Genomic DNA, 26,709 nt, shown 5'->3' with positions numbered 1-26,709 from the left:
GTAGGAAGGTGTAGAAACCGACTTGGAGTAGTCTTTGAAATCAGACACCCACCTTGGCCTAGGCGACGTAAAGAGGAGGCATGCACAGACTGAATGAAAAGTAAAAGACGATAATATAAAAAGCAAGCGAAAAAATGAGGAGCCACGTCACGGAAGGCGATATCGAAAAGTCAGGTCGTGATCCGGTAATCTTGAGGGCGGACTAGTACTCATTTAGTAGGAATTGCTTGTATTTCGACTTGAATGTCGACATGCTCGTCGCCAGTCGGATAGTTGCAGGCGAGATACTGGTCCACACGTCAGGTCCGGCATATTCGATGGAGCGATGATCTTTTAGGTATTGATGAAACTAAATAATTTTGTTTCACACACTTGTTTTGTTTTTGCTTCATACAAATTCCTGTCAATTATGCTGACATTTTTATGAAAAACTTTCATAAAAATCTATATTTGCAAAAAGTCTTATTCAAAGTTTTATTTTTGGCAGTCTGGTTGCCAAAGATAAACATGCCTATACTAATAGTATTAAATATACCGTAGATTGTTCCTCCTCATATATAGCAAAGGCGATAAGGATTTTATGATTACTTGAGCTAGTGAGCAATGAGCAGATATAAAATCAATAACCACGAACCAAAGTGCACGATATCTTGCGTCTTCTAAGCCGATCGAAATGCTTCATTTCCACAGTTTACCACCGATGATTCGTTATCTTATTTCCCCATGATGACTGCGAGAGCAGGTAATGGAAACGTCTGTTCTTTATTATCTAGACTGGTCTATATCGCAGGTAATTTCTTGCAACTGTCTGCGACTTCAAAGCCTAGATGATGGGCCTTTCGCCACTGGGCTGGCTACGCCAATACGGTCCTCGCTAGATGCTTCAATCAGTTGCTCATAAGTCTGAAATATCTCGCATATATACGATACCTTGATATTTTGATAGCAGAGTGTAATACAATCAAGACCGCAATAATGCTTCTTGAATTGAACGTGAAGGGCACTGCAAGCAGCTGACAATTTTCATGACCTGCCCTGCCCGTCTTCACCGACCTTTCCCGGTCATTTATGATTCCCTTCAAGTTTTAGCCAGTGACAGGTGCTTCGCATCGGAGATCTCTTTCTGACGCATCAAACCGCCATTGTCAACGTTATGACAACGTTACGAAATCCCATTAACACTGTAATTGTCAATTGTGCAACTTGCTGCCGTGAAGTTACAATTACAACACCGCTGACTGGCGTAGCGCTATATCGACATGTGTAACGTTGTAGAAATGTGTTACAGATACGCATACCATTTTTGGCAGGTACGGAAGAGCAGCACTGGCGATATTCAAACCATCTTAGGCTTAAGCGGAAGGAAAGGCAATGGGTCAAGAAGTCCGAATGCTTCTATACTGCTAGCAGATAGCCTACACACCTGTATTCCAAACTTGAACAACTAGGAAATTTCCACCTTTACCAAAGCACATTAGGATTAGAACTATAGCTATACAGTTTTTACAAATTAGACTATAATTAGAATGTAGCTACAGGTTTTTTTCATATTAAATTATAATTACTGAATCAAGTTATTCAGTTCATATCAAATGCTGGTACTGTATACAGTTCTCCTGAAGCATTTTCCGGCCTTCAGAAATTCGACTAGAAATGAGATCATCGACGGCTAGACACGTTTCACAAATTAGATCGCTGGCATTTCGCTGTAAGTAGTCTAACTCCATAACTATCTGATCTGCTCGAAAAAGCTTGAATGCGTCTATACTGCCGGCGACTATAGGGCATATACACCAGAACATTGAACAAGGTAGCATGTACTGTACAATGTACAGACAATTGTGTGTGTTTATTGTTTTGTGACGTGTCCACATACTAAAAGTAGGCTGTAACTTCCAATCGATTCAGGGACGATATGTATAGGATACAATTTAAGATATTTTAAAAGTGTATACCTATCGGTACATAATGTGGTTCATGAAAGCTTTCGAAATAGGCCGCATCGCCTAATTAACATCTACGGAACGAGAGCGACCATTATCAAGTGGAAAGGTTTTGTTAAATTAACTTTTGTCATTTCCTCAAGCCTATCGACCGATCCCGGTATAACAGATCACAGCGGTGAGATTCTGTGCATACGGTATGCGTTCTATTGTTCGCGTAAGAAATATATAGCGGGAGTGCCTTTGGAAAAGTCCTGTCTATATCAATTTGGAACCAGCCTTAAAATGCTTCGTTAAGCTCCAATATCTGGCGTTGGCATTGTTTGACTTCAATGACACGCCACCATATATTATTTTCTCTTTTATTCCATTCACAACAGACCGTCAGACGAAGCGCTTTGTCCCGGTTTTAATTTGGGAGGTTTTTCTGCGCGAGCCGAACGAGAAAAACAGCCGTGAGTGTCTCGAAAATGTCGACGGGAACCAATTGGAAGTCATAAAGCTGTATAAACGCTTGGAGGATAAGCAAACACATTGTTTCATATGCGGCCGAGGCTTCTCATCCTAATTTTCACAATTTTTTTTCACTTTAACACGAAAGTCAACTAAAGGAGTTAGTGTACCATCGGGGCCTACGATAATATCATCAAAAAATAGTGCATTGAACTCTCTCTTATTCGAAATCTAATGCTAGTGACGTCAGATTTTGTGATACGATTGTTGATATACAATGTTGTTTCCAATTCTATACTAGTTGCTGACGATTATCCCTGACGAGTGTCAGCCGAATATTATTTCAATATGAATATGCTATTCAATTGTAAGTCTTTTCGCAAGCAAACTTTCAGAAAATCATGCGATGTTTTGAACTGAAAATTTACGAAATCAGTAACATACTATGTTTGCTAATGCAGTTTTGTGTATAGGAAGTTGAATCAAAGTATACCCCTCTACATTCAATACAATGTGGGTTACTAAAATTTGTTTATCAATAAATGAATGGAATTCTCAGTTTCAGATATCCAAACTATAGAACACGGTGCATGTATAAGTCCGGTTATATAAATGCAATAACCAGGAATCTGATATGTAACTTTACTTCATTTAATACAATATGAATAATTTTACTCAGCCATACATTCACTAGCCTGCAGCAAATCATGTTAGTTTTGATAAATTCCGTATGGTAAATACACAGAATTACTAACCAGGCGTAAGAAAAGAAGTCACACGTTTCATTTTCAAATTGTAGTAAACAGATGTATTTGGTGACACGACACCATTGCTGATATACAATGTTCTTTCCAATTGTCAACTACTTGATGACGATTAGCCCAGAAGAGTGTCAGTCGAAAATATTTGGGTTTATTTCAATATGAATGTATTATTCAATTGTATATTGAAGCTCTGTACCTCCAGTATAAAAAATTCTTCAGATATATCTGAGGTAAAATGTTGTAACCATCATGCAGTGCTCGACAGACGTTGCGTTGTCGTACATGGCGATCCTAGGATAGAGTGCGCTATATGATTGTCTTCAACTCGTATTGACCAAGACGTCGTGTTGTTCAGTATACTGGTCTGTCGTTAATGCTTAAATCGAAGAAGGACTCATTTAATGGTTCCTAAAGTTATTTAGTCATACTTGAACAGTACCATCGAATCGAATGTCAATACTCGAGCAACATGGTCACACAATACGTATTCTTCTCTAGATCTAAAAGCCAAACACTCCGCTATCATAAATGCAGATAAGGGAAGGCGTGGAGACCTTCTCCCAGAAGGAAACACATGGAATCGACAATGAGTTCGCAATGGGCTGGAAGAGGCGCAATAGGATTTATCTGCCAACAATGGCTATAGCTTGAAAAACACAAATGAGACACTCACACTCATTCTTTCCTAGGCACTAATCCATGGGAAAATATACACTAGCAAAGGAGTTACCGAGAATTGACTGTACAATTGTAGCGTATAGCCCTTTATATTTTACATGGTAATGAAATTTGCCTGTAGCTCAAAAGGTTAATCTGTAATTGTCAAAGGTAAATTAGTGTACTTGCAGATGTATCAGACCTCGACTAACAATGGCGCGCACCACGATGCTGTACATGCTGCATGCTGTATTATATGCGAACCATATAGCTCTAACGGTAACAGAATAGCAACAATCAACGTCGTTCATACGCATTTGATACGAGTTGTCTTGTCGTTTTGACTCTGAACTTTCAAATATAATACTTAACTAAGTTTGTAAAATCAAATTGTATACCTGCTCCATTCGTTATCGACAGAATCAGCAATAACTTCAAATTTCTGGCGGCGGTTGGTGTGCGTGTTCGTCGAAACTGATTGAGATTGCGTTTCCTTTTTCAAGCCTGCATTTCAGCCAATCTTTTCTTCATATTTCTATCTAAGATTGTTAATATAATAACAACTTCATTGACTTTACGCGGGTTACGAAACAGCCAAGCGTGCAACCCCGATCATCAATTAAATGAATGGAATTGTAGCCTACAATTCTATAGAACAGGGGTGGGCAACCTATATACGGCCCGTAGTGAAAATATTTGCGATCCGCGAAAAAGTGCCATTTTGAACGGTGTGAGGCCTGCGAAATGGGTTTTTAATTTAGCTTAATCTGGTAAGTTAAAGCTCAGCAGCCCGCGGTATTTTTGACCTATTTATATCAGGCCCAGCACTCGCTACAAAGGTTGCAAAATGCACTGCACAGTTTTAGAACGCCGGGTTCAATTTATAACCTAATGCTACATATGCGCAAGTAGCCTACATAATACATATCTGTGTAAATAGTAAAATAGTATATATATGTATATTGTATATGAATAGGTCTCCAATACAAAACGAGCCTATACCTATCGCAGCTTCTGAGTTCTAACGAATGTTTGTTAGCGTAAATTACCTCGAGGATTTTTGACGAATGACCGTGCAGAGCTGCAGCAAACTGTATTGCTTTATACCACACTTGAACTGCGGATATCACATTCTGTTTATATTTCAGACAAACACAACCATCTATTCGTAGTCATGGTTTTACCACCAATTCTTATTTCATCGCTTATTTGCCTTCTTCAGCTCTACCGGATATGTTCTTGTCGTGAATAATACACATCTATATATGCACCATATCATCATTTTTCCGCTTAAAAGACATTTCGTTGTTTTTCGAATATCAAATACACCACAATTATCGAATGGTAATGATTAATATTGTGTATCAAAGACAAACGGACCGGATGCACTGCAAATCGTGCGATTATTCATAGTCTTGTAATTTTGTCAATAGGTAAATCAGAAAAACGCATCGTGGCAGTTAATACAGATACAGACCTCATTGCCGCGAAATAATAATGCTGATGCATTTTTGCTTACTCGATAGCAGTACCATAAATGACATAATATAAGGTCCCATATCAGAAGAGCTTCTTGGAGGTACAGAACTTCAATATACAATGCAATTGTTGGAATAAACCCAGATATTTTCGGCTCTCACTCGTCAGGGGTAATCGTCAGTGACTGGTAAAGAATGGGAAAGACCGTTGTATATCAACAATCGTCCCATATCAATTGATGTTAAGCATCAACTATACAAATTTTGTCAATCATATAGCATTCAGGTGGTCAATACGCACTATAACTGCTGCGATCTTATTACCATTAGGTCTTGAATGCTGCCTCAAACTATCGAATACTCACACTCACATTCGATACTGACGCTTATACCCCCACTCTAATAAGCTGAACGAGTCCTTTAAAGAAACATTCGTAACCATACGAGGCACGCGCATTTCGAATATTTTCTAGAAATATTCAGTATACTGCCCCACGCCGACCATATAGTCTTTGTATCCCCATTCAACATGCTGTCTGAAATAGGTAATCCTGGTCACAAAAGAAAACTGGTCGTAATGCCGGGCTGTATTTTTTTCTCCTTATGTAAAAACATATTGACCTTCCTTTATCTACAATTCCGAACAAAGCCGATTGTCTACGCCAGAACATTGTCATGTACGCGAACAATAGAATTCGGAGGTATTTTTGAACGTTACGCACCACCGGATCGTATTCAAACAATAGTACAATTTGAGCGTCCTTTGTCTGGAGTCCATCGTTCAATATTTGCCAACTCGTAATTCTACAATTGAATTATATTAAATACATCATGAAATGTGTAGTTACATAAACCTAGACAATAACGGTATTTACATTGGATATATCAATAAAATGTGGCATTGCCACGAAATTCATTTGACCGACAATCCAAAATCAAACGGAATTTCTTCAATAACAGAATTCGGTCTATATCATTAATGTTGCGATTCTACAGAAGGCTAATACGTGCATATGGCTCGCCTTTTATGCGCATTTCCAGTTTCTCCTGAAAAAAACATGGTAGGCATATCTCTAAAATTACCCCCAAAACTATTCTTTAATGAATTTCAGAATTATAATAACCACAAATACGGGAATATCAGATATTGCTGTATATCGATCGACAGCACTTTCTAATGATACCAAGACCTGATCATTAAAATAAGATCATGTTCTGTTATTTTAATTATATGCAAATCATCCATGACTGGCGATGGCCAAACTTGAATCAGATACTGAAACTTCGGCTCGAATCGAATTGAAATTTACAGCGATATATTCGAGTTACACAATATAAACGAAATATAATGCACAGTGAAGAGCATAGAACTATTCCGTATCGAAATATAATCATCGATAATAAACAGATCTGGCCATTGTGCGGCCCGCGAAAGGTTGCTTGGAAGTTAAACTATGTAATCTATTTGTTATGTTAATGTGTGGACAAAAACTGCTGTATAAACTGATCGGAAAATGCGTTTACTTCGAAGTCAAGTAAAGTATATTTATGTTCCGTGACCACGTAACCTATACGTACGTCGTGCGAGTAATCCAGCTTCAAAGTAAAGCCAATATACCAAATTATCCCTAACAATTCAAGTTACAAGTCACCGTTTCCATAATAAGTTCAAATTTGTATGTTGACAGACCTGCGCTTTAAACTGTACGTTTCCAAATTCTAATTCGTAAAATAATACAATCAGTGTACGTGATTAGCAGTCGCCCTCACTCAAACGATGTTATGTCAAGCATTAAAAGATGCGACCGAAGGCCGACATTTCAGCAAGATTTGCAGCCCTACATATTGCTTTACTGAAGTCAGCCGTGAACCGGTCATTTTAGTTTATTGTGAGCAGCGAAAAGGTCTCCGTGTTTAAGGAGTATATTTGGAGTCGGCATTATGAGAAAAATGATGCAGTGAATACGTACATTCGGCTGCTGCGGGCCTGCTATAGCGTAGTCAACAAAACTGCAAGACTATTTCACCACCAGGCCACATAGAGCAAGGGGCGCAGCTTATAATATTAACGGATCCACTTCGCAACACGTGTTAGCAATGTAATTCACTGCTTTCAATTTGGAAATATAACTTCGCGACACAGTTCGTATAGTCTAAAAATTTTTCTCGGACCGCTTACATATTTTCTGCTTCACATTTCGCCCGCTGGGAAAAATAATTGCCCACCCTTGATTATAAACAACCTAACGTCGTCACAGTCACATTTATTCCAGCATCGGAAATATAGCATTTTTTAAAGCGCGTATAGGTTCAGTTCAGTTTATTATCAACAATTTTATCAGATCAATACACCACAAAATTCTCTCGAGAATCTTTCTCAGGGATTGATTAACTTTGATGCTCCATTATTAAAATACACCGCTGTATATCATCACATACCTACCACAGTATCTCCCACTATATTTCCGAGATAACTTCCATCCTAGTGCAGAGATTAGCTGGAGAAAGATCTGCGCATCGACACCTTCAAGTTCATCAATATGCTCGAGTTGAGGGCGTCACAGTAACAGCATCAGTATGAATGAGAAATGAGCATAATTCATGAAGGAGCGCGTTGAGTGCTAACACATTTGAAGTGCTTTAATGCAATATCCCTCCAAGTTGAAATTATCGTCTCGCACAAGCCGGTTACTAGATATAACTGTTATTGAACGCTGCCAATCAAAACCGCTTTGCCAACAATGTGGTTAGCCCTCTTGATTCGATTCGAGATGCCTGATTCCATTCATACGCTATGAAAAAGAATTCGATGTCGAATCATTGATTCGTCTTTCCTGTTCCAGTCATGACAATACCATTTGAATAGCTATAATTTTATTTAAATCCAACCAATCAAAGTACTGTCGAATGCTCGACATTTACACTTGGATTTGGAAGTGTGTAACTGTCCGATTAAAGACTATTCCGTCGTTTCGACAGCCTCCTATCTTGTCATGATATCGCGATCTAGTGGTGTTTTGATTTGATGAAGATTTCAACAAAATGTCTGACTGACTGTTATCGTAGTATAGCTGTTAGATATTAAATTTTACCGGAATTTCGAGAGCCAATATTTTTTCTGTATAGGGATGTTTCACGTCAAGTATGGTTTTGCTGTCGATAACGATGAGGCATACTGATGTTTTCAGCATTTTAATTCGGGAATCTATCCTCATTGCTCATTCATGCATGATTCTAACATGCTGGATCGAAGTTTGAAAAGTTCTGTACTGAAGCCATTCATTGACATTCCATTCTCGTGTGGTCGTTTTATCATAATCAGTCATGTGATTTTGCATACGGTTCATACGGTTCGTATTCCAGCCATTCACTCAATAAATTGTCAGGTTACCCTTAAAAACGCCGCATACCAAATTTGATTCAATTCTAACCAGTATAAGCCGCTGCAGAGCCAGTTTAAATTTTTAATTCATTATGAAAAATTTTTAAAAATTCAAATTTTTCTATAAACCCCATGAAATTGTTGAGTTGTCTTCAAAAACGATGCAAAACAAATTTGACTCAACTCCAACCTCTAGAAGCGGACAAGGCTGACATCTGGCTTGGCTGAGGTGGATACCAGTTTACGCGACCGCCACTGCAACGGCAACTGGTCGTTCGGCATCCTCATATATCTGTTTATTACATCGCATTGTACATTGCGTGGGTCTTGTTACGATGAAAATATATTCCGCCGATTATTAGTCTACGATTATATTAGCAATGATCGCTAACACTGACTGCAGCCTGTTTTTTGTACAGTATTCAGGTATATGGACGCATGTATGACTGATTATGTTAGTTTCCTTCAGCTAATTTAAAATATCATGACAAATGGTGTGTGTGTTATAGTTTAAAGTAAGTAATTTTTCATTTTACATCATTAAATAAGGTATGGCATGTGGCAGTATTTGGATCCTGACTAAAGCCTTTACTCACCTTGCGGAATGAGTTGTTGTGACCGATTTTGGGCCACTGCAGGTGGCTAGTTTGCTACAATGCAAAACAGAGACGTCACCAATTGTCCGGCTTTCCTGCGTTTGTTGCATTCATCAGAAGTTAGCTTTTTCTGCAAAATGCGCTGACGCGTCATTGAATAAAAGTCGGAACTTTTTTCCATAAAACACAATGCGAGTCGGGATTACTCATAAAGACCGCGGCTCTGAGCACAAAATATCAATCTCGCGTGAATGGACATCCCATGAAACTATTATGACACCAGATATCTACCTTTGAATGACTTGCAGTTGCTGGTGCTTCGATGTAAATCTCTAGACTGACTTCCCCTTTCGGTAAGATTGTTATTGTATATGCTGTACTTTTCAGGCATAGTGATTTTTGACGTACATCTGTTTCGCTGATAATAATAGAAGCATAGTGTCATCAACAACCCAAATTTCGCAGTCGAACTAATTAAATTTTTGCTTGGCCTTCCAAGTTCATAATAACTTACTTGAGTATTTTTTTAATAATATAACAAATTTCTAGAATTACGTCGCGGGCCACTCAAAACCGTCTTGTGAGCCCCATTTGGCCCGCGGGACGCGGGTTGTATGCCCCTGATATATATCATATAAAAAGGATAGTGCATTGATTCACATCATATGCCACGAATTTTACTTCTATCATAGTGTCCTACAATGGTGTGGACACAAGCAAATCTCAGGGCTCACTGCGATTGGTCTACGTCACCCTTTCCATTTGGCTAAAGGCAATTTGACGGTAATTTTTGACCGACTTGCAGAGTGTGAAATTTGACAAAATTGGTAGCAATCGAAAACTACCGATGTACTGACTACGAAAATATAAACTTCATTGTGCTCGTGATCCTAAAACCCCCAAAAATCATCCTCAAATTTTGATTGCAACTGAGTTGGGTATTGTGACGCAGCAATGGCGTCTGGAAGCAAGTTCGGAAGCGATTGAGCATTCACACTATCACTATAGATAACTAACCTGCGCAGTGCGTGATCTATACTATCATTGTGCACTTGCCCCGAGCCACGGCTGCTTATTCCATACAGAATTGTTGCCTCCTAACTATATTCGCAAGTATTAGAGAACGTGTCGTCCAACATCCAACTTCGCGTCGCTTGCTATTATTGTGTCGCATGCTAATATGTCCACGGACCCACAGAAAGATCGTCGGCGATAAAACCTTTGCACAAAACGATAGACGCATTTTCGCATCTTCGATGTTGATACATCCAAACGCCGAATAATCCTTGTCCTTGCTAAATTAGCCCAGCGGTTTACAGAGGCGACCCGCAATATATGCAAGTAACAATATTATTGAGCGAGTACACATTCATTAACTCTAAACAAATTCCGCGTGATTTTCATGACGTGAGTTGTTATAGATTTTGATTTGTAGTAAGATAAGTCTTGTTTTCAAAACCTAATCCGGTTCATTCCTATCGGTTCACTTGAAAAAAAACCATCAAAATTTAAGTGGCCCGCCCAGTGGTTCGTAAATCGAATGTGCCCCTCTGGCAGAAAAGGTTGACCGCCGTTTGATACATATAGTATACAACACAGTGCTGCCAAAGTTGAGAATGCACAATCCTGGAAAATCACTGATATTCTGAAGTAGGTTTACTGCCAAAGTGCTTATAAACAAGTAAAAGCACCCATACGCCAAATGTATTTGAATTAGAACTGAAACATGAAAAGCTTTACTGAGTAGGCCCATATTGAGGGGAATCGTGTCAAAAGTAGCCCAGGGATTAGGAATCTATTGAATTGGAGGTGAAATTGGTATAGAAAACAGAACCTGTACTTGATCACTCCAATAAAGTGTAAGTAATACTTGACACATACGATCAATGAATCGAGGCCAATGATGACTCGATGGTGATATAATAAGTTTCTCAGTTGAGCAGTCTGAGCATGAATAGGGATATGGATAGGACATTTAAAACAAAAACATGTCCAAAACAAGGCCCTTGTGACGTCATAGTGGAACGACATTGACAATTGAAAATAGCTCCTTTGACCAAATCGGCTTCCAAAAATATCTTTAACCAGGACAGCATCGTCATGCAGCATTTTTACTATCGACAGTTCATCATCATCAGAACATTCATTCCGTACCGATGTTCTATATCTACATACTATCGTTATTGAACCGACTATTTCGAGGGTTCCAACCATGTTCTATATCATATACGTCGGTTATATCGGGTGAAAATTGTTCGTAGGCTCATACTACATGTTATTTGGAAAGTATTTACACAATAATGGCATAATTAAACAACTTGAAAAAATTATTTTTTAAAAAAAGGCCTTTGTTTAAAACACATGTTTTAAACAACCATCTGTTTTAAATGTAACCCAAGATGTGGAGCGTTTGTTGGGGAAAGCGTGTTAGCAATCAAATTTGAAAACATATTTGAGACTTATTTCGAGACAGAGAAAGATCAGATAATTTCGCCTGCAGCACTGAGATTCTTCTGCGACGCGATACTACCTTTAAGCAAGCTCAAGTGTGCAGCCATTTTTCTCATCCATACTATCAGTGGGTGCTGATCGCCTATGGTCTTTCTTCTGACCCGGACAGGGATTGAATCCTCGACCTACCGACCAAGAAGCCGGACGCATCACCACCACACTATCTCGCACGGTATATAGTGCTACCTCTCCAATCTTTTGAGTCACTACCGAATTATAAGACGATAAGGTCATGCAGATACAATGAATGTGACATTTGGAATTGAAATGCAATTGCATTCGGAATGGTGGTGACGGTAAGTTATAGACAGATTTTGAAGTAGACGGTCTATGGAATGTAGAAAAAGTGCAACCGATGGGAAAACCGAAGTACGATATATTTGAGAATCCCAAGCGCATGACATGTCCGGACGATGGCGACCCTACTTTTCAGCGACTAGCCCTTATTATATTCATCAAAGGGATTGATATAGAGATGTTAACACCACTGACCATACTATGGAACACAGATACAAACGCAATCCAGACAAATGACATCCCTATAACAAGCATAAGAAATGTATATGTGATGCGTACTACCTTGGCAATTTCAAGTTATATACCGACTACTCGTACATAAAAAAATTGTTAAAAATTTTAGGCCATAACAAAAGGCTTTACTGCTGTTCGCATTATCGGACCGTCATTATATGGTCTTTTACTAACACTATTTACATCATCTTTAACAAGACGGGTTTACACGTTACCGGAATAACGCATCAACGAACACCTATGGTACCCTTCTACATCAGATCCGGACATGTTATGGAAATTCTGAGCTCTGGTCGGCTCTTTGTGTTACATAATTTGATACAGCAGTGTTTAAATGTATAATAATGGACATTCAATTCAGTCTAGGAAAATATTTATTCTCGAGATTGTACAATTAACATTTCCGTTTCGTAGACGGGGATGCAATTAGTCTGCTCTGACGTGCATTGACTCGAATTGACTAATTATTAGCAGACATACATCGCCAACGTGGCGCATCAGTGAGTGTTAACTTCGCGCATTGTGAAGCATCTTACAACAAACATATTTTCAATTACCTTTGTTGATAGTCTCATTCATACTGTTACAAATGGCAACAATGTATTATGATGAGTTCTTGTCGATTTACGAATCAGGTTATTTGTGTTGACTTTGACTGACGTTGCGGCTAGGGAACGTGTTTTATACACTGAAATGTTATTTTTTTAATCTCAAATTTTCAAGTTTAGGTGCAAAAATTCACAATTATTCGCAGAAATGTAGCGTGTTCAGAAACGCGCCGCCACGTGACACCATACACTATGCACTTTTAGCGAATAGAGTGTGTCTTCATACCCGAAGGGCCGAAAAGGGTGGTATAGGCCTACATGAAAACAGAACCTAACTAAGAATTTTATCGCGGTCCAAAAATCGTACGAGGGGAAAACGCCTACCCTAAGCGGGAAACGCCATGACATCCACCAATCTATGTCCATTAATTTGACATTATAGTGCATGAGTGGGGTAAAACCCCTCCATTGGGCTTTTACCACGTTATACCTTACTAAATACCGTATTTCAATCAGTAACCGATGAATATTTCATTCCTATACAGCCCTATAAACGCTTATCCGCCTCATCATGCCGTACTGTATCTGCATGACGATGACCATAGTCAAAATGTAATATGACATTTCACTTGGTTATAAAAGGCTCTCTTTTGGTAAGAATGTGTGTAAAAGTCATAAATTCTCATAAAACGTTCCAAATCTTCATTCGGGCGTGGAAATCAAAGTGACAGTTTCGTCTGGCCTCTAGGCGATTTCTGAGAAACTGTGACGCATTCAACGTTCAACCCCATCTTTGTTCTGTCATATTGATGGTGGGCGTCTTACCTCACCTAGGCGTTTCACTCTACCCCTACAATGCATAATTTGTATTAAAATGCTGTATTCGATTTATATCGCGGTATAAGCTTGAGGCAGGTTCTGGTTTCATGTCTCATGGGTGTATACTGTATATTTACACCCGTGTGCCAGGGGTGCTACACGGGTGGAAATACGCGCTATTTTTCGCTAAGAGTGTATTGTGACACCATCAGCAAGCAATTCTGCGAAATCATTATCCTTAGGCGGTGTTATAGATGTTGTGATACAACGAGGCATTCAGCGATTTCGACGACCTGACCGGAGTGAATTTACGTTTCGGAAATTATGATCCTATCTCGAGCCCTCCGCGTTTGTCAGCGATCGATCCTTGTCCGTTTTCCGTGCAGTAGCTGCATTGATTGGCGACCTGGTTAATTGTTACCGGAGGTAGTTCATATCGGCACACTTCCTATAGGAATAGTGATTTTCAAGGAAATAAAGGGATTGGGAGAATTAGATAAAATACTAGATTTGCTAAAAATTTCAGATCCATCCCGACAACTATCGAAGACGCGACAGTATATAGCCTATAGGGCTGTTCAAAAATAACTTTTTTCCCGGATTCCAGCCATTCACTGATTGAATTGTCAGGCTACCCTAAAAAACGCTGCACACCAAATCTGGTTCAATTCTAACAAGTCTATGACTCCGAGATCGAATTAAAATCTATAATTTATAAGGGAAAATTATAAAAAATCAAATTTTTCTGTCAACCCCACGAAATTGTTGAGCTGTCTTCAGAGGCGATGCAAAACAAATTTGACCCAATTCGAACTAGTAGAAGCGGAGTTGTTTGAGTTTTTCGTTGATAATTCTCGGATTATCCTTGATTGGTTCACATAAATTATGGGGACAGTAGTCACAGAAAGAAATTTGTGGTGGTCCGAAAACGTGAAAACTTGATGACTCCTGCACTTTTCGGTAACAATTGGTTCGATTTTAAAAGTACCTGGAGTAGGAGTCAGAACATTTTAACAAAGTCATACTCCAGCCAGTATGTGCCTCCCCAACTCCGACTTCAAGGAGTGCTACAGATATTCTGCACAGCCCTGGCCGAAACGAATTGTTGTAGCCTTTCCATTAAACATCCTATCACCTTTGCCAGTAGTTATAATAACTATAGGCCGACCGACCGATATATTGCACGGTATGGCATCTAGGTTAAGGCGCATTTCCATAACTCTGGATCACTTATTTGAACGGCATTGTATAGCATTTTTTGTGGTGTATTGAACTGATAAAATTGCTAATAAACCAATGATGATGATGATTTACAGCCACCCCTGCGCTTGGTCATAAAATAGGGTTACCATACGTCCTCTTTTAAGAGGATTTGTCCTCTTTTTTGACTTTTCTGAAAGTGTCCTCGGAGGACGGCCTTTTGTCCACTATTTTGAGATATTGCCCTCTTTTTTGAAAAGTTAGGTCAGATTTAGAGCAAATTGCGAGTGATGTGCCGTAAATTAGCACAGAAGTGACGCCCCGGCAGGTATTTCGTAGTGAAAAACGGTGATTCGAAAAGATGACCTTTTTTTTTAGTCATCCACCTAGCAATGCGGAGAGAAAAACGGTATTTTGAGCTCTGAGCGGAAAGATGACCTTTTTTTTAGTCAACCGATCACAAAGTGGGAAAAATTCACCGGTTTTTGAGAATTCTTCGGCTTTGCAAGTCTCAAATTTCTGAAAAAGTGTCCTCTTTTTAGATTTCCAAAATATGGTAAGCCTATCATAAAATGAACTAGTTGCATCTCGACACCTGTAAACTGGAAGTAGTACGTAACCTAACGTATTTTTGTCATCATGTGTTTGCGGCATACAGACCTACCGGACGCTTCACAATTACGCTATCTTGAAAGCGTAATATCGATTCAATATTATCGGGCGGATTCTAGTTATAACAAGGTAACATATGAAAATTACGCGAATTAATCAAAAACTGGAGTTCTACATAGGTCCAACAGGACAATTAGTAATCTGCCTCTTAGCTGTGCCTGTGTTCGGGTAGAAGTTTATGAACAAAGTAAGTTGCTTTTAATAAAATCAATAGGAATTACAAAATCGAAAAAATTAATAGATTGGAAAAACTATTCTCATAGAAACATGAATACATACACATACACTTTAACTACGCAACATTAGAAATGATGAACTTGAATCAGTCATAATTTTGGTGTCACATTCAACACTGATTTTGCTGATACGGGTGCGATCTGTCCAAACCTAAGTTCAGCAGTGCATGACATCGATGATATAATTTCGACCGGGGTACGTCGCCACAATATCCGAAATTTAGTTGCTGCGTCTTCCATCTCTTTGTGCGTCATATTGATCGTAGGAAGACTTGGTATTTCAGCGGTGGGATCAAAATTCTCGGGGTATGCTTCATCGCCTGCAACGGGTTTTCGTTAAGTGTGAATGTTGCGTTTTGAATTAATGAATAAAGAGAAGGTACAGAACATCAGTATTTATAATAAACGAATGAAAAAATGTCAATTTTTCGGATAAAAAACTTCAGTATCAGTTTTATCAGGAATATCATCATTTCACACCGTGAGACTGCGATACAATAAATAGACAGGAAGGTGTTGAAAAGACTCGGAGTAGTCTTTGAAATCAGACACATACCTGGGCCTTGGCGATCAAAAACTTGGCACTTGCAGATTAACAATCGTTCACCGCACTATATTCACAGCAGACCTCAAATGTTTAATTGCAAATTTAAGCTCACCAAATGATGCGCCACTAAATAAAAGAAGTATCAGGCCGGACTTGAAGAACTAGAAAATTTTCAGTTTTTACAAATAAGATTAGAATAACAATGATACCTACACCGTTTCTTTTTTCCAAATTAGACTAGAATAGAACTATAGTCAGTTTGTTTCAAAATTCGATCAAAATTCGAATTCTCGCTAAACACTGAACAGTTTTTTCCAAATTAAATTAGAATTCAGGGTTGTGATGACTTGAGTCATTTTTTCAAATACGTAAAATGACTCGACTCATTGTATATAACTTGAACCAAGTCATAAGACTCGAGACTGGGACGGCCACTACTGACATTTCATTGTAACTGCTAAGAATACTAAAGTCACCACATGATTGGTATTTCGACTATCAGTCCTGATACTTGGAAATAGATCTGAAACTGATAGGACACAGGAAAAATACTGTATTCTGAATGCGAGCCATTCTATATCACTGAATGCGAGCCATTCTATATCACTGAAGCGGAGTTGAAGAACAGTGAACATAACGTGTCAGACTCGACCCTCTACCAGCTGACTTGGACTTAACTCGGTGGTGAATTCAAAATGACTCGACTGGACTCGAGTCAAAACTATAAAAGTGAGATTGACTTGTGACTCGGAACCTTGCGACTTGGTTACAACTCTGCTTTTCCCCTGTGGAAAGCATGAAACCGCGGCTGGTCAAATCACAGCACCCGAAACTTGTAGCAAAAAGCTATGCGCCTTGGTAGAAGCGGCAGATCCGTAAACCCGCAGCATTGCTAGAAAGTGCAGAGAAATAGGTAGGGTCGAAAAAATACCAAATTACCTTTATGTGACGGAGAACTGGCATTATGTTCTTTGTGGTCGCATCGAAGGTACATATTTGAAGTTTACACATGAGGCATACTCATACTGAAACTCGTTTCGGATTAAATCTCATGGGTAATCAATTTTTCTCAGCCCTAGTTCTGAATACCATACGAAGAAGGTCCGCCCAATACCACTTATTAAATTGTAATTTTAGATTGCCTAGACTTGAAGGGGCACTGCACTCTAAAAATGATGTGGTCTTAGATTGAAGGACAAAACGAAAAAAATTTTAGGCCACAGCCATTTTCTTCAGAACGCCACCGTAATGGAGCTGCAATTTATTGAAATTTCCACAAGGGTTTCACGCTCCAGCAGTCACGCAGAGATCGAACAATATATAGTTGTCAGCCGATGTTATAAAGGAAATATGTCGTACACGCGAAGGTGGTTTAGATACCGCGTTCAACGGAAGATGTCCACCGTCCAGTCAGGAGATTCATGTCAAAATCGAGCCTAGTGTATTCAATTCTTTTAAGACGGAAATAGATCATGTCCTATTCTTATGTATATCAGTATATGCATTGTTAGGACAGAAATAGATCATGTCTAACAATGTTTTATACATAAACAAGGTTTTATGCATGAGAATAGGACATGCTCTATTTCTGTTCTAAAGAAATAGAATACACTAGGCCCGATTTTGACATAAATCTCCTGACTGGACAAGTGGACATCTTCCACTGAACGCGGTATCTAAACCACCTTGGCGGGTACGGCATGTTTGCTTCATAACATCGGCTGACAACTGTATAAAGTTTGATCTCTGTGTGACTGCTGGGAACCACCTTGGGAAATTTCAATAAATTGCAGCTCCATTACGGTGGCGTTCTGAAGAAAATGCATGCGGCAAAAAAAAAAAAATTCGTTTTGCCCTTAAATTTGAGACCACATCATTTTTAGAGTACAGTGCCCCTTTAAAATTACAAAATACAAACTTCATCTACGAGTCGAAAATGGAATATCAATGGGTTGCATTCACTAATTACTACCAATGCTACATAGTTCAGATATCTAATGAGCTAGGATACTAAGAGAACTCATTGACGTCATTGTCATAGATACATTGAGAGAGTTAATCAAACCTGGAAGCATTTGCACGACTATCGAATCTGTGGTCTTCACAATATAAGGAGTCCACCTCTCCAGGCCCTTCAAGGACCTTTCTCCAAGATACCTACTCAGCTCTTCGATGGTGGAAAAATTGAGTAGTCGCATGTTCTCAAAAATTTGAGGAGGAGCTAAAAATACTTTCTCCTGGACGTACCTAGATACAGAATGGCTGCAATGTAACAATTTTATAAGTGCATATGAAATATCTTTTACATTTGTATAATTTCTGCAGGAGATTTCCATTGAGATTCAGTAGTCTCCACGTTATCAAAAGCAGTTGAAGAAGGCATCTCGGACAAGCAGCAGCAGTAAAACACAGTGTCAAATCTGCAAACGAAGTTTTGACAAATTACTATCCTTGGTAAGTGGGATTTCAACATGGGTCTCAGCTAATATACCCTGGTTATGATTAGGATTTCTAATGAGTTGATAAGGCGACAAGAAGCAAGGCTGCAGGAAAGACATGTCCAATGTGAGCACTGTTGTTTTGTACAGCAGCAGTGCAAACACATACTATATAAAACAACAGAAATCTCATCTTCATGGCCAGACAAGCTATATGAAGCAATAATTGAGGGTTTAGAATTCTACCTGACAAACTCATATCGAAGCATATTTCACGACATAAGAATTCTCGATTTCGCGTGTAATCCTTCACCTCTTTGGCTTCTTTTCTTTTTGATATCCAGTTGGAGTCAGCCACTCGCTCCATTCTCTGAGACTCCATATGTCCGGTACCATTTGAAGTCGGGCGCACAGGTTGAAAAATTCACTAGCATCATTATGGACTTTGTGTCTCCAACTGTTTACCTCATCGTTTGAAAGCACGTCTATAATTGATTTTCCATATACAAGATGCAGACCGATATCTTTGTTCTGCCTCGATGCAAAGTCATTACTAAGCAGGAGTATTCCGCTCTCCTCAAACGTTTCCCGAATTGCACAAATTCGAAAAGCAACTTCATTGGGTACAATCCCTTTGTTCAGTGAAGCTTCATCTGAGGGGAATAATTCAGATTGATGGCGATCCACAGTTTTTGAGAAAAGTCTCTGTACGATAGTTTCGCTTAAATTGGTATCAAACTTTGAAAAAGCATCCAGCCATTTCGGATTTCTATCTGCATTATCCAACGCGCCTCCTGGATAAACGTACGCGTTCGGGAAAAACGAAGATTTTGCTGCTCTTTTCAAATGAAGTACAGAATAGTTTGTCCGACTTCCAGATATGTCGTCTGGTGCCGCAATTATTAATGAAGATGCGTCCCTCCAAAGGCGACTGGTGTCCTGGAGAGTTGAATTTACCGATGCCGATATCCTTCTAATGGTAGGAGTGTTACGCACTCTTTTAAGCCTAGATATCATCTGTAGATAACATGGTAGCATTTGCATTTCAGTGTAAAATATTATTGAGCAATAGCTGTGACATAAAACAATATGTAGTTGACGCCGGCTCTGGCCCACAGATATCCTGGGATATCGTAGAAATTGCAGGTATCACAGATATTGTAGCTATCAGTTGCGTGGATATACTGAGACAATAACTATCAGGGTATCATCCACTCAGACACAGTCATCTCACGCAGGTGTGTATTGCAGATAGGTTATCACTAGGGCGATTTTTTTACATGTCAAAAAAAGTCAAAACTAGGTCAAAATTGTAGCGTTAGGTCAAAAAATGTCAAAATTATTTACAAAGGAAAACTTTTTTTGCAACCAGCATTTCGTTTGTATCATAGATTTTGCACTGTCGGTGAACTTATCGTTTGACATTTTACAGCTTGTAGCCTGCTTTATAGGCCTAAAGTTGTAGACAGACAATTGTTTGCTCAGTGTGAATCATAAAAATTCAAATAAAACAAATAGGTTGACATGGTGTTATGCTCAACGTACCGCTATATCCTAATTGAAGCAAGAATGCGTGGGCATTGCATGGTTCTTATATCAAGAAGCGCATGATGAGAAATCGTGATGTAGACGCCATTGTCAGAATGAAGCAACACGGTGTGTCACCAGTGAGTGTTGTCAGCCAACAACTGCTGCTGTAACGTTCTTTCTCCATTCTCGACGAGCAACTTAGTAAGGATAGACACTTTCTACCCGAGAATGTAGGAAAGTATTTTTCGTTGTGCTTTATTTCTACCATAAAGTTTTTTTCACGTTAAATTTGTCAGTTTTTGATTCAAAAAAGTTTTTTCAGGTTAAACTACTTCGTAAGGACTGACAGTTCGAACCAGAAATGATGATAAGTAGTACAATTCTAACATTATATGGGAAAACACCTAATTTGCATACGTTTGGTCAAAATGAAGTTATTTGAGGTCAAAAAATGTCAAAATTTTGATTTTTTAGGTCAAAATCTTCTGTTTCTGAAATAATCGTAAAATATATATAAATTAGAAAAATCGATTCTCAGAGATACGAATACATACACAATACACTACAATACATTAAATAATGATGAACTCATAATTTTGGTGTCATATTCAATACTGATTTTGCTGATACTGGTGCAATCTGACCAAACCTAAGTTTGGCAGTGCATGTCAGCGATGATACAGTTTCGACTGAGGTATGGTGCCAGCTCATCCGAAACTTAGCTGTTGGAGCTTCCATCTCTCTCCTATTGATAGTAGGAATAGTTTGTATTTCGGCAGTGGGATCAAAATCCTCCGGGTATGCCGCGTCCCCTGCAATGCGTTTCCATCATATTATGCGAATGTTACGTGTCGAATTGATAAATAATGTCATGGTTTCGGATCAAAAATCTGGAACCGGCAGACTAACAATTGTTTATTGGGTCGTAATACACAGTAGGCCTCAGCTATTCAATTGCCAATCTCCGAAAATACAAATTGAAATATGATCAGGCACTAAACCACCCAGAATTCGCCCTCCAATCGGAGAGCGGCAGTGGGTCATTGTTTTACGGTCATCCGATTGTTCAGAACAATGCAGATTTTACATGTTGAGGGTGATTTTTCATCAAAGTATGGAACCTGACCGTATTTTCATTTATATTTTCGGAATCAGTGCGAGAGTAGCTTTCGATCAAGACCAGATTCAGTAAATTCTGCTCTCTGGAGCATGATTTCGGATTGCCAGAAATCCTACAGCCGCTGCCGCAAAACAATTCTGAATAAAGCCTCATCAAAGCGGAATGAAGTTTCAAAATCGGTCGTTGCCATTCCATGTTTACATTCGATACACTCATACTCCCTACAGAATCGAACCATTCAGGTAGCAGTGTTGGGATGACTCGAGTCATGACTTGACTCGAGTCAGACTCGAGTCACCTTTTTCGTATGACTTGACTTGACTCGAGTCACTTTTCTAAAATGACTTGACTTGACTCGGCGTATCAGAAATGTGGATTGACTCGTGACTCGGAGCAAAATTCACGAGTCAATTTCAAGTCATCAAGTAGTCGGTGTCGATAAAATCACTGTATCTTGCATATGTTCCGATTGTTCGCGAAAAGCTGGTGTAACCCGTGAGAGCGACCAATCATTCAATGATCGTGAGTTTTACTGAGCCTCCATTGTTCTCTCACAAATAAATTGACCGCAAACGGAGGGATCGAAGCTTATAGCTTACGTTGTCGTAAACTAGTATAGTAAAGTCATTTAATAGCAAAATATATATTTCTGTTCTCTGTTCATACCTTGACGAAACCTCTTATTTTATTGCAATTGAATTCGAATATAGTTTATATAGTCCTCAGCCATTGTCACAGGCTCGATTTACATCATATGAATTTGTAAATGGGTAATGTAATGTATTGCATCTTATCAAATTCGTTTCTCTATTGACTATTTTGGCTGGTAACTATAAACTGAGGATATGCAATTACTTACGTCGTCTAGCTACAGCGCCTTCTTGAGTGTATATATTGAACTCTATATTCGTTCATCGATTTCAAATTAATGAACATTCAATCTGTATTTCCGACAGCTAGCATAATTCAATGACGTAATCATGCCTCATACTTCGAAAGGGCAATTTGACTTGAATTGTGACTTGACTCGTGACTTGACTTGACTCGACTTGACTCGAGTCACCTCCAAAAATCGAGTGACTTGACTTGACTCGAGTCACCTTCGAAAATCGATTGACTTGACTTGACTCGAGTCAAAATGTGCAATGACTCGAAATGACTCGTGACTCGATGGTAGTGACTTGATCCCAACACTGTCAGGTAGGCTACTCGTTATTGCCCACATTATGTATTACAAAAATTGTAATATCGACAGGTCAGTCATGTCGCACGGACAATGCCTCATAGTTCTGCTGGAGTATGATAGCAAGTGCATACCGCGTGTCACAGATACATTTAGAAAGTTGAGCAAACCTGGAAGCAATTGCACCATTATCGAATCTGTGGTCTTCACAATATATGAAGTCCACCTCTCCAGGCCCTTCAAGGACCTCTCTTCGAGATACCTACTCAGCTCTTCAATGGTGGTAAAATTGAGTAATCGCATGTTTTCAAAGATTTGAGGAGGAGCTAAAAGTGCTTTCTCCTGGGCATACCTAGACGCAGATTGGTACGTATAAAAATTTCATTAATAGTGTGTACAAACAACAATGTTTACATTGGTATGATTTCTGCAGGAGATTTCCACTGACACTCGGTCGTCTCCACATTATCAAAAGCAGTTGAAGAAGGCATCTCTGACAAGCAGCAGCAGTAGAAGACCGTGTCAAATCTGCAATTGGGAATGAAGGACATTATTATGATGAATTACTATCATTGTGTATTGGCTCTTGAACATGGGAGTAACCAAACATGCCCTGTTTATGTTTAAGATGAGTTGAGTGTTTCTTTGGTACAGTGGTAGTGTAACCGAGGGTTGTAAGGACTCGAGTCATGACTCAACTCGAGTCACGATTTACCGACGACTCGACTTGACTCCAGTCATTTTCTCAAAATACGGAAATGACTCGACTCGAGTCAATCTGTGTATTGACTAGACTTGGACTGACCCAAACCAAGTCATATGAATCGAGACTCAGACGGCCAAGACCGACATTTCATTGTAATTTCGAAGACTAGTAAAGTAACCACACTATTGGGATTTCGTGTATTGGTACTGGTACTTGAAAATGCGACCAAAAACCGCTAAAACTAGTATATATATTATAAATGCGAACCATTCGATATCACCAGACAGAGTTATAAAAAGCGGATTCACAAGACGTTAGCTGGAAACTGATCAGTCAACACAATGACTTGGACTCGGATTCGAGTCATAATAATATGAATCGGACTCGACCCTCTGCTCGCTGACTTGGACTCGAACTTGACTTGGTGGCGAAATCAAAATGACTTGACTTGACTCGAGTCAAAACTATAAAAGTGAGATTGACTTGTGACTCAGAGCCTTGTGACTTGGTTACCACCCTGGTTTAACCTGCAACCACAAGTCAAGTCTACAGCTCTCTGTGGCATGAAACATTACAATTACGAGGCGGTGTGAATGACATGCTTTATGAAACAATCTTAATCCCATCTGCTGGGTCAGACAGACATAAGTTCATTTCCAAAATAAGAGGAACTGTTTCAGTAAAATGGTGACCACCGATACGTCCATTAGCTCATTAAGTCAGCTGGTCACATTATATGGTCACAGGCCTAGGCAAATGTTATAAATAAGTTTAATGCAAATATATGTATAATAATATATTAGAATATTACAAGCATATTATATGTACACAGATCCTATACATTTATATATATATATATATGATTCAACAGGTCAGGCATGCTACAAAGCAATAACTAGGGTATGGTTTATAACAACAACATTAGACATGCACTTTTCCTGCTAGCCAATACCTAAGATTAATTAACTATCATTAGTTGAAGCATACTTCACGAGAAAAGAATTCTTGATTTGACGAGTTATGTTTCACCTCTTTGGCTTTTTTCCTTCCTCATATATAATTGGAGTCAACCACTCGCTCCACTCTTTGAGGCTCCATATGTCTGGTACCATTTGAAGTCGAGCGCATAGATTGAAAAATTCACTAGAATCACTATGCACTTTATATCTCCAACTGTATATTTCGTTGTTTGAAATCAGGTAACTAATCGATTTTCCATATAGACGGGGTACATCTATATCGTTGTTCTTTCTTGATGCAAAGTCGTTAGTAAGAAGAAGTATTCCGCACTCCTCAAATGTTTCTCGGATTGCACAGATTCGGAATGCAACTTCATTCGGCACAATCCCTTTATTCAGTGAAGCTTCATCTGATTGGAATAATTCAGATTGACGTCGATCCACTGTTTTTGAGAAAAGTTTCTGCACGATTGTTTCACTCAAATTGGTATCAAACTTTTTAAAAGCATCCAGCCATTTCGGATTCCTATCTGCATTATCCAACACACCTCCTGGATAGACATACGCGTTCGGGAAAAACGACGATTTTGCAGCTCTTTTCAAATGAAGTACAGAATAGTTCGTCCGACTTCCAGATATGTCGTCTGGTGCCGCAATTATTAATGAAGATGCGTCCCTCCGAACTCCAAAGGCGACTGGTTTCCTTGAGAGTAGAATTTACCGATACCGATAAACATATATTTCTAATGATAGGAGCGTTAGGCACTCTTTGAAGTCTGAATATCATCTGTAGATAGCATGGTATACGGTTTGTATTCCCGTGCCAATCATTGAAATCCCAAACTAGACAAGGGCGATGCCAAACAAGACTATCGAATGTAAACGTAGACATGTACAATATTAACATTCGATAACAAAACAAAACGCCGACCTCGGCCGGAGGATATACTGGGTATCACAGAAATCGCACGCATCACACCCTGCTCCGGATACCACTTGCTGATATGGGTTACACCATAGCATTTTCAAAGACTATGGATATATTGCGATCTGTTCATTAGTTTCATCAGCTCAAGACACGGAATTTAAAATTTGATGCACAAGACACAATGCGATGTAATTAATAGATAGAATAGCGTCGAAACGACTAAGTACGGTGCAGCCATAGTGTCCTATATGGTGTCGACACAAGCAAATCTCACGGTTCAATGAAATTGTATCACGTCACAATTTCCATTTGGCTACGGGCAATTTAACGGTCATTGTTGACCGGCTTGCCGAGCATTAAATTTGATGAGTCGGGTATCAATCGAAAGCTGATTCTGCACTGATTACGAAAATATAAATTTTATTCCACTCATGGCCCTGGAACCCCCACAATCAGCCCCAAATTATTCATTGTTAAGTAGGTTGGCAGTGTGACGCAACAATGCTGTCGGGCGAAACGAGAGACTAGCTCAAGAGCAAGGATGCGGCCGAGCGGCGAGAGTGGGATCAGCTGACGTCGCGGCAATAGCAATGAGCAATCGCGTCGCAGAGAAACCCTGCGCTGTTGATACTTTTCTATGCGCTTTCTATGCAAACTCTGTTGGGCCGAATGGACAATGGACATTCAGTTATTCACAGATGCGAAAAAAATAATGCAAATTCGTTATACGTAAGTTACATTAGGAATATAAATACAGGCTACAGAATGAATATAATTCAAATATCTGTGATACCACTGTATTACTTTTGACGCAAAAGGTCCCCGGCATTCAAAAAAACTGTTTGGTGATTGAAAAATGATACACCAAATTCCAACGTCAACGTTTATAGTGATATCAGATATATTCCAGTGAAAAACAAAGGTATGGATTTGGTGGTAACATTTTGGAGTCGTTTGGCAGGTCAGGCCCGCAAGCTTTCCAATAACGGATTGAATCCGGACAGCGATCCCAGTATAATTCGACACTCCTGCTGTTGAACTTTATTCAACAATCAACATTTTACCTGCTGCATTCGCGAACCAAGTCCTACCCTTACGGATCAAATAAAAGCTTGTGCTGTATGCCCATGCTCAATGCTCATTGCTCACACTTAACCATAAAAGCGACTATAGAAAGTATCGACACCCGCCATCACCAGCGCCACGCATCTCTGGAGCCCTACGCAACAAGCGGCTAAGGTAATCGATATCATAATAATCTGACATAGTCAATGTAAACTACTTAAACGTAGCCTACATATCTCTATCAGCTGAAGGATATTGCGCGAAAATTGGTAGGGACCAAAACATTCTGTGGACCCAGTTCTACCCTTACAAGTCAAGGAAAGGCTGGTGTGTGCTCGCTTCTAGCGAAGCGCCTATAGAAAGTATCAACAGCGCCACGCGTCTCTGGAGCCCTACGCAACTAGCGGGCTAAGGCAATCGATATCATAATAATGTGACATATC

The 26,709-nt window shown here is 39.3% G+C and overlaps 2 protein-coding genes across 2 annotated transcripts; both read right to left on the bottom strand.

Annotated features, from left to right (window-relative positions):
- Window positions 1–15,729: 15,729 nt before the first annotated feature.
- LOC145446349 (acyl-coenzyme A diphosphatase NUDT19-like) lies at window positions 15,730–20,416 on the bottom strand. Its single transcript, XM_080324617.1, has 4 exons — window positions 19,089–20,416; window positions 18,644–18,757; window positions 18,403–18,584; window positions 15,730–16,110 (listed from the first exon to the last, which is right to left on the bottom strand). The coding sequence occupies exons 1-4, from the start codon at window positions 19,817–19,819 to the stop codon at window positions 15,881–15,883; spliced, it is 1,257 nt and encodes a 418-aa protein (XP_080180743.1). The 5' UTR covers window positions 19,820–20,416; the 3' UTR covers window positions 15,730–15,880.
- Window positions 20,417–20,817: 401 nt separating this feature from the next.
- LOC145446361 (acyl-coenzyme A diphosphatase NUDT19-like) lies at window positions 20,818–24,564 on the bottom strand. The gene is made up of 4 exons (XM_080324628.1): window positions 24,344–24,564; window positions 23,023–23,136; window positions 22,779–22,960; window positions 20,818–21,117 (listed from the first exon to the last, which is right to left on the bottom strand). The coding sequence occupies exons 1-4, from the start codon at window positions 24,424–24,426 to the stop codon at window positions 20,894–20,896; spliced, it is 603 nt and encodes a 200-aa protein (XP_080180754.1). The 5' UTR covers window positions 24,427–24,564; the 3' UTR covers window positions 20,818–20,893.
- Window positions 24,565–26,709: the final 2,145 nt, after the last annotated feature.

Source organism: Botryllus schlosseri, chromosome 9, assembly GCF_051294905.1.
Source record: "Botryllus schlosseri isolate E-star chromosome 9, Bs_hap1, whole genome shotgun sequence".
In the NCBI taxonomy this organism is placed as follows: Eukaryota; Metazoa; Chordata; class Ascidiacea; order Stolidobranchia; family Styelidae; genus Botryllus; species Botryllus schlosseri.
Note: the sequence above shows the minus strand (reverse complement) of the source record. Positions and strands in the feature narration are given on the sequence as shown.

Excerpts from the sequence above, each read along its gene's own strand:
- LOC145446349 (XM_080324617.1), bottom strand. The coding sequence starts at position 19,819 with ATGCAAATGCTACCATGTTATCTACAGATGATATCTAGGCTTAAAAGA. Across the intron at positions 18,758-19,088 it reads AAAGAAAAGAAGCCAAAGAG|ATTTGACACTGTGTTTTACT; the intron begins GTGAAGGATTAC and ends CTTCGTTTGCAG. Across the intron at positions 16,111-18,402 it reads AGTCGTGCAAATGCTTCCAG|GCGATGAAGCATACCCCGAG; the intron begins GTTTGATTAACT and ends AACCCGTTGCAG.
- LOC145446361 (XM_080324628.1), bottom strand. The coding sequence starts at position 24,426 with ATGGTACCAGACATATGGAGCCTCAAAGAGTGGAGCGAGTGGTTGACT. Across the intron at positions 22,961-23,022 it reads CCTGCAGAAATCATACCAAT|GTATGCCCAGGAGAAAGCAC; the intron begins GTAAACATTGTT and ends ATCTGCGTCTAG. Across the intron at positions 21,118-22,778 it reads AATGGTGCAATTGCTTCCAG|GGGACGCGGCATACCCGGAG; the intron begins GTTTGCTCAACT and ends AACGCATTGCAG.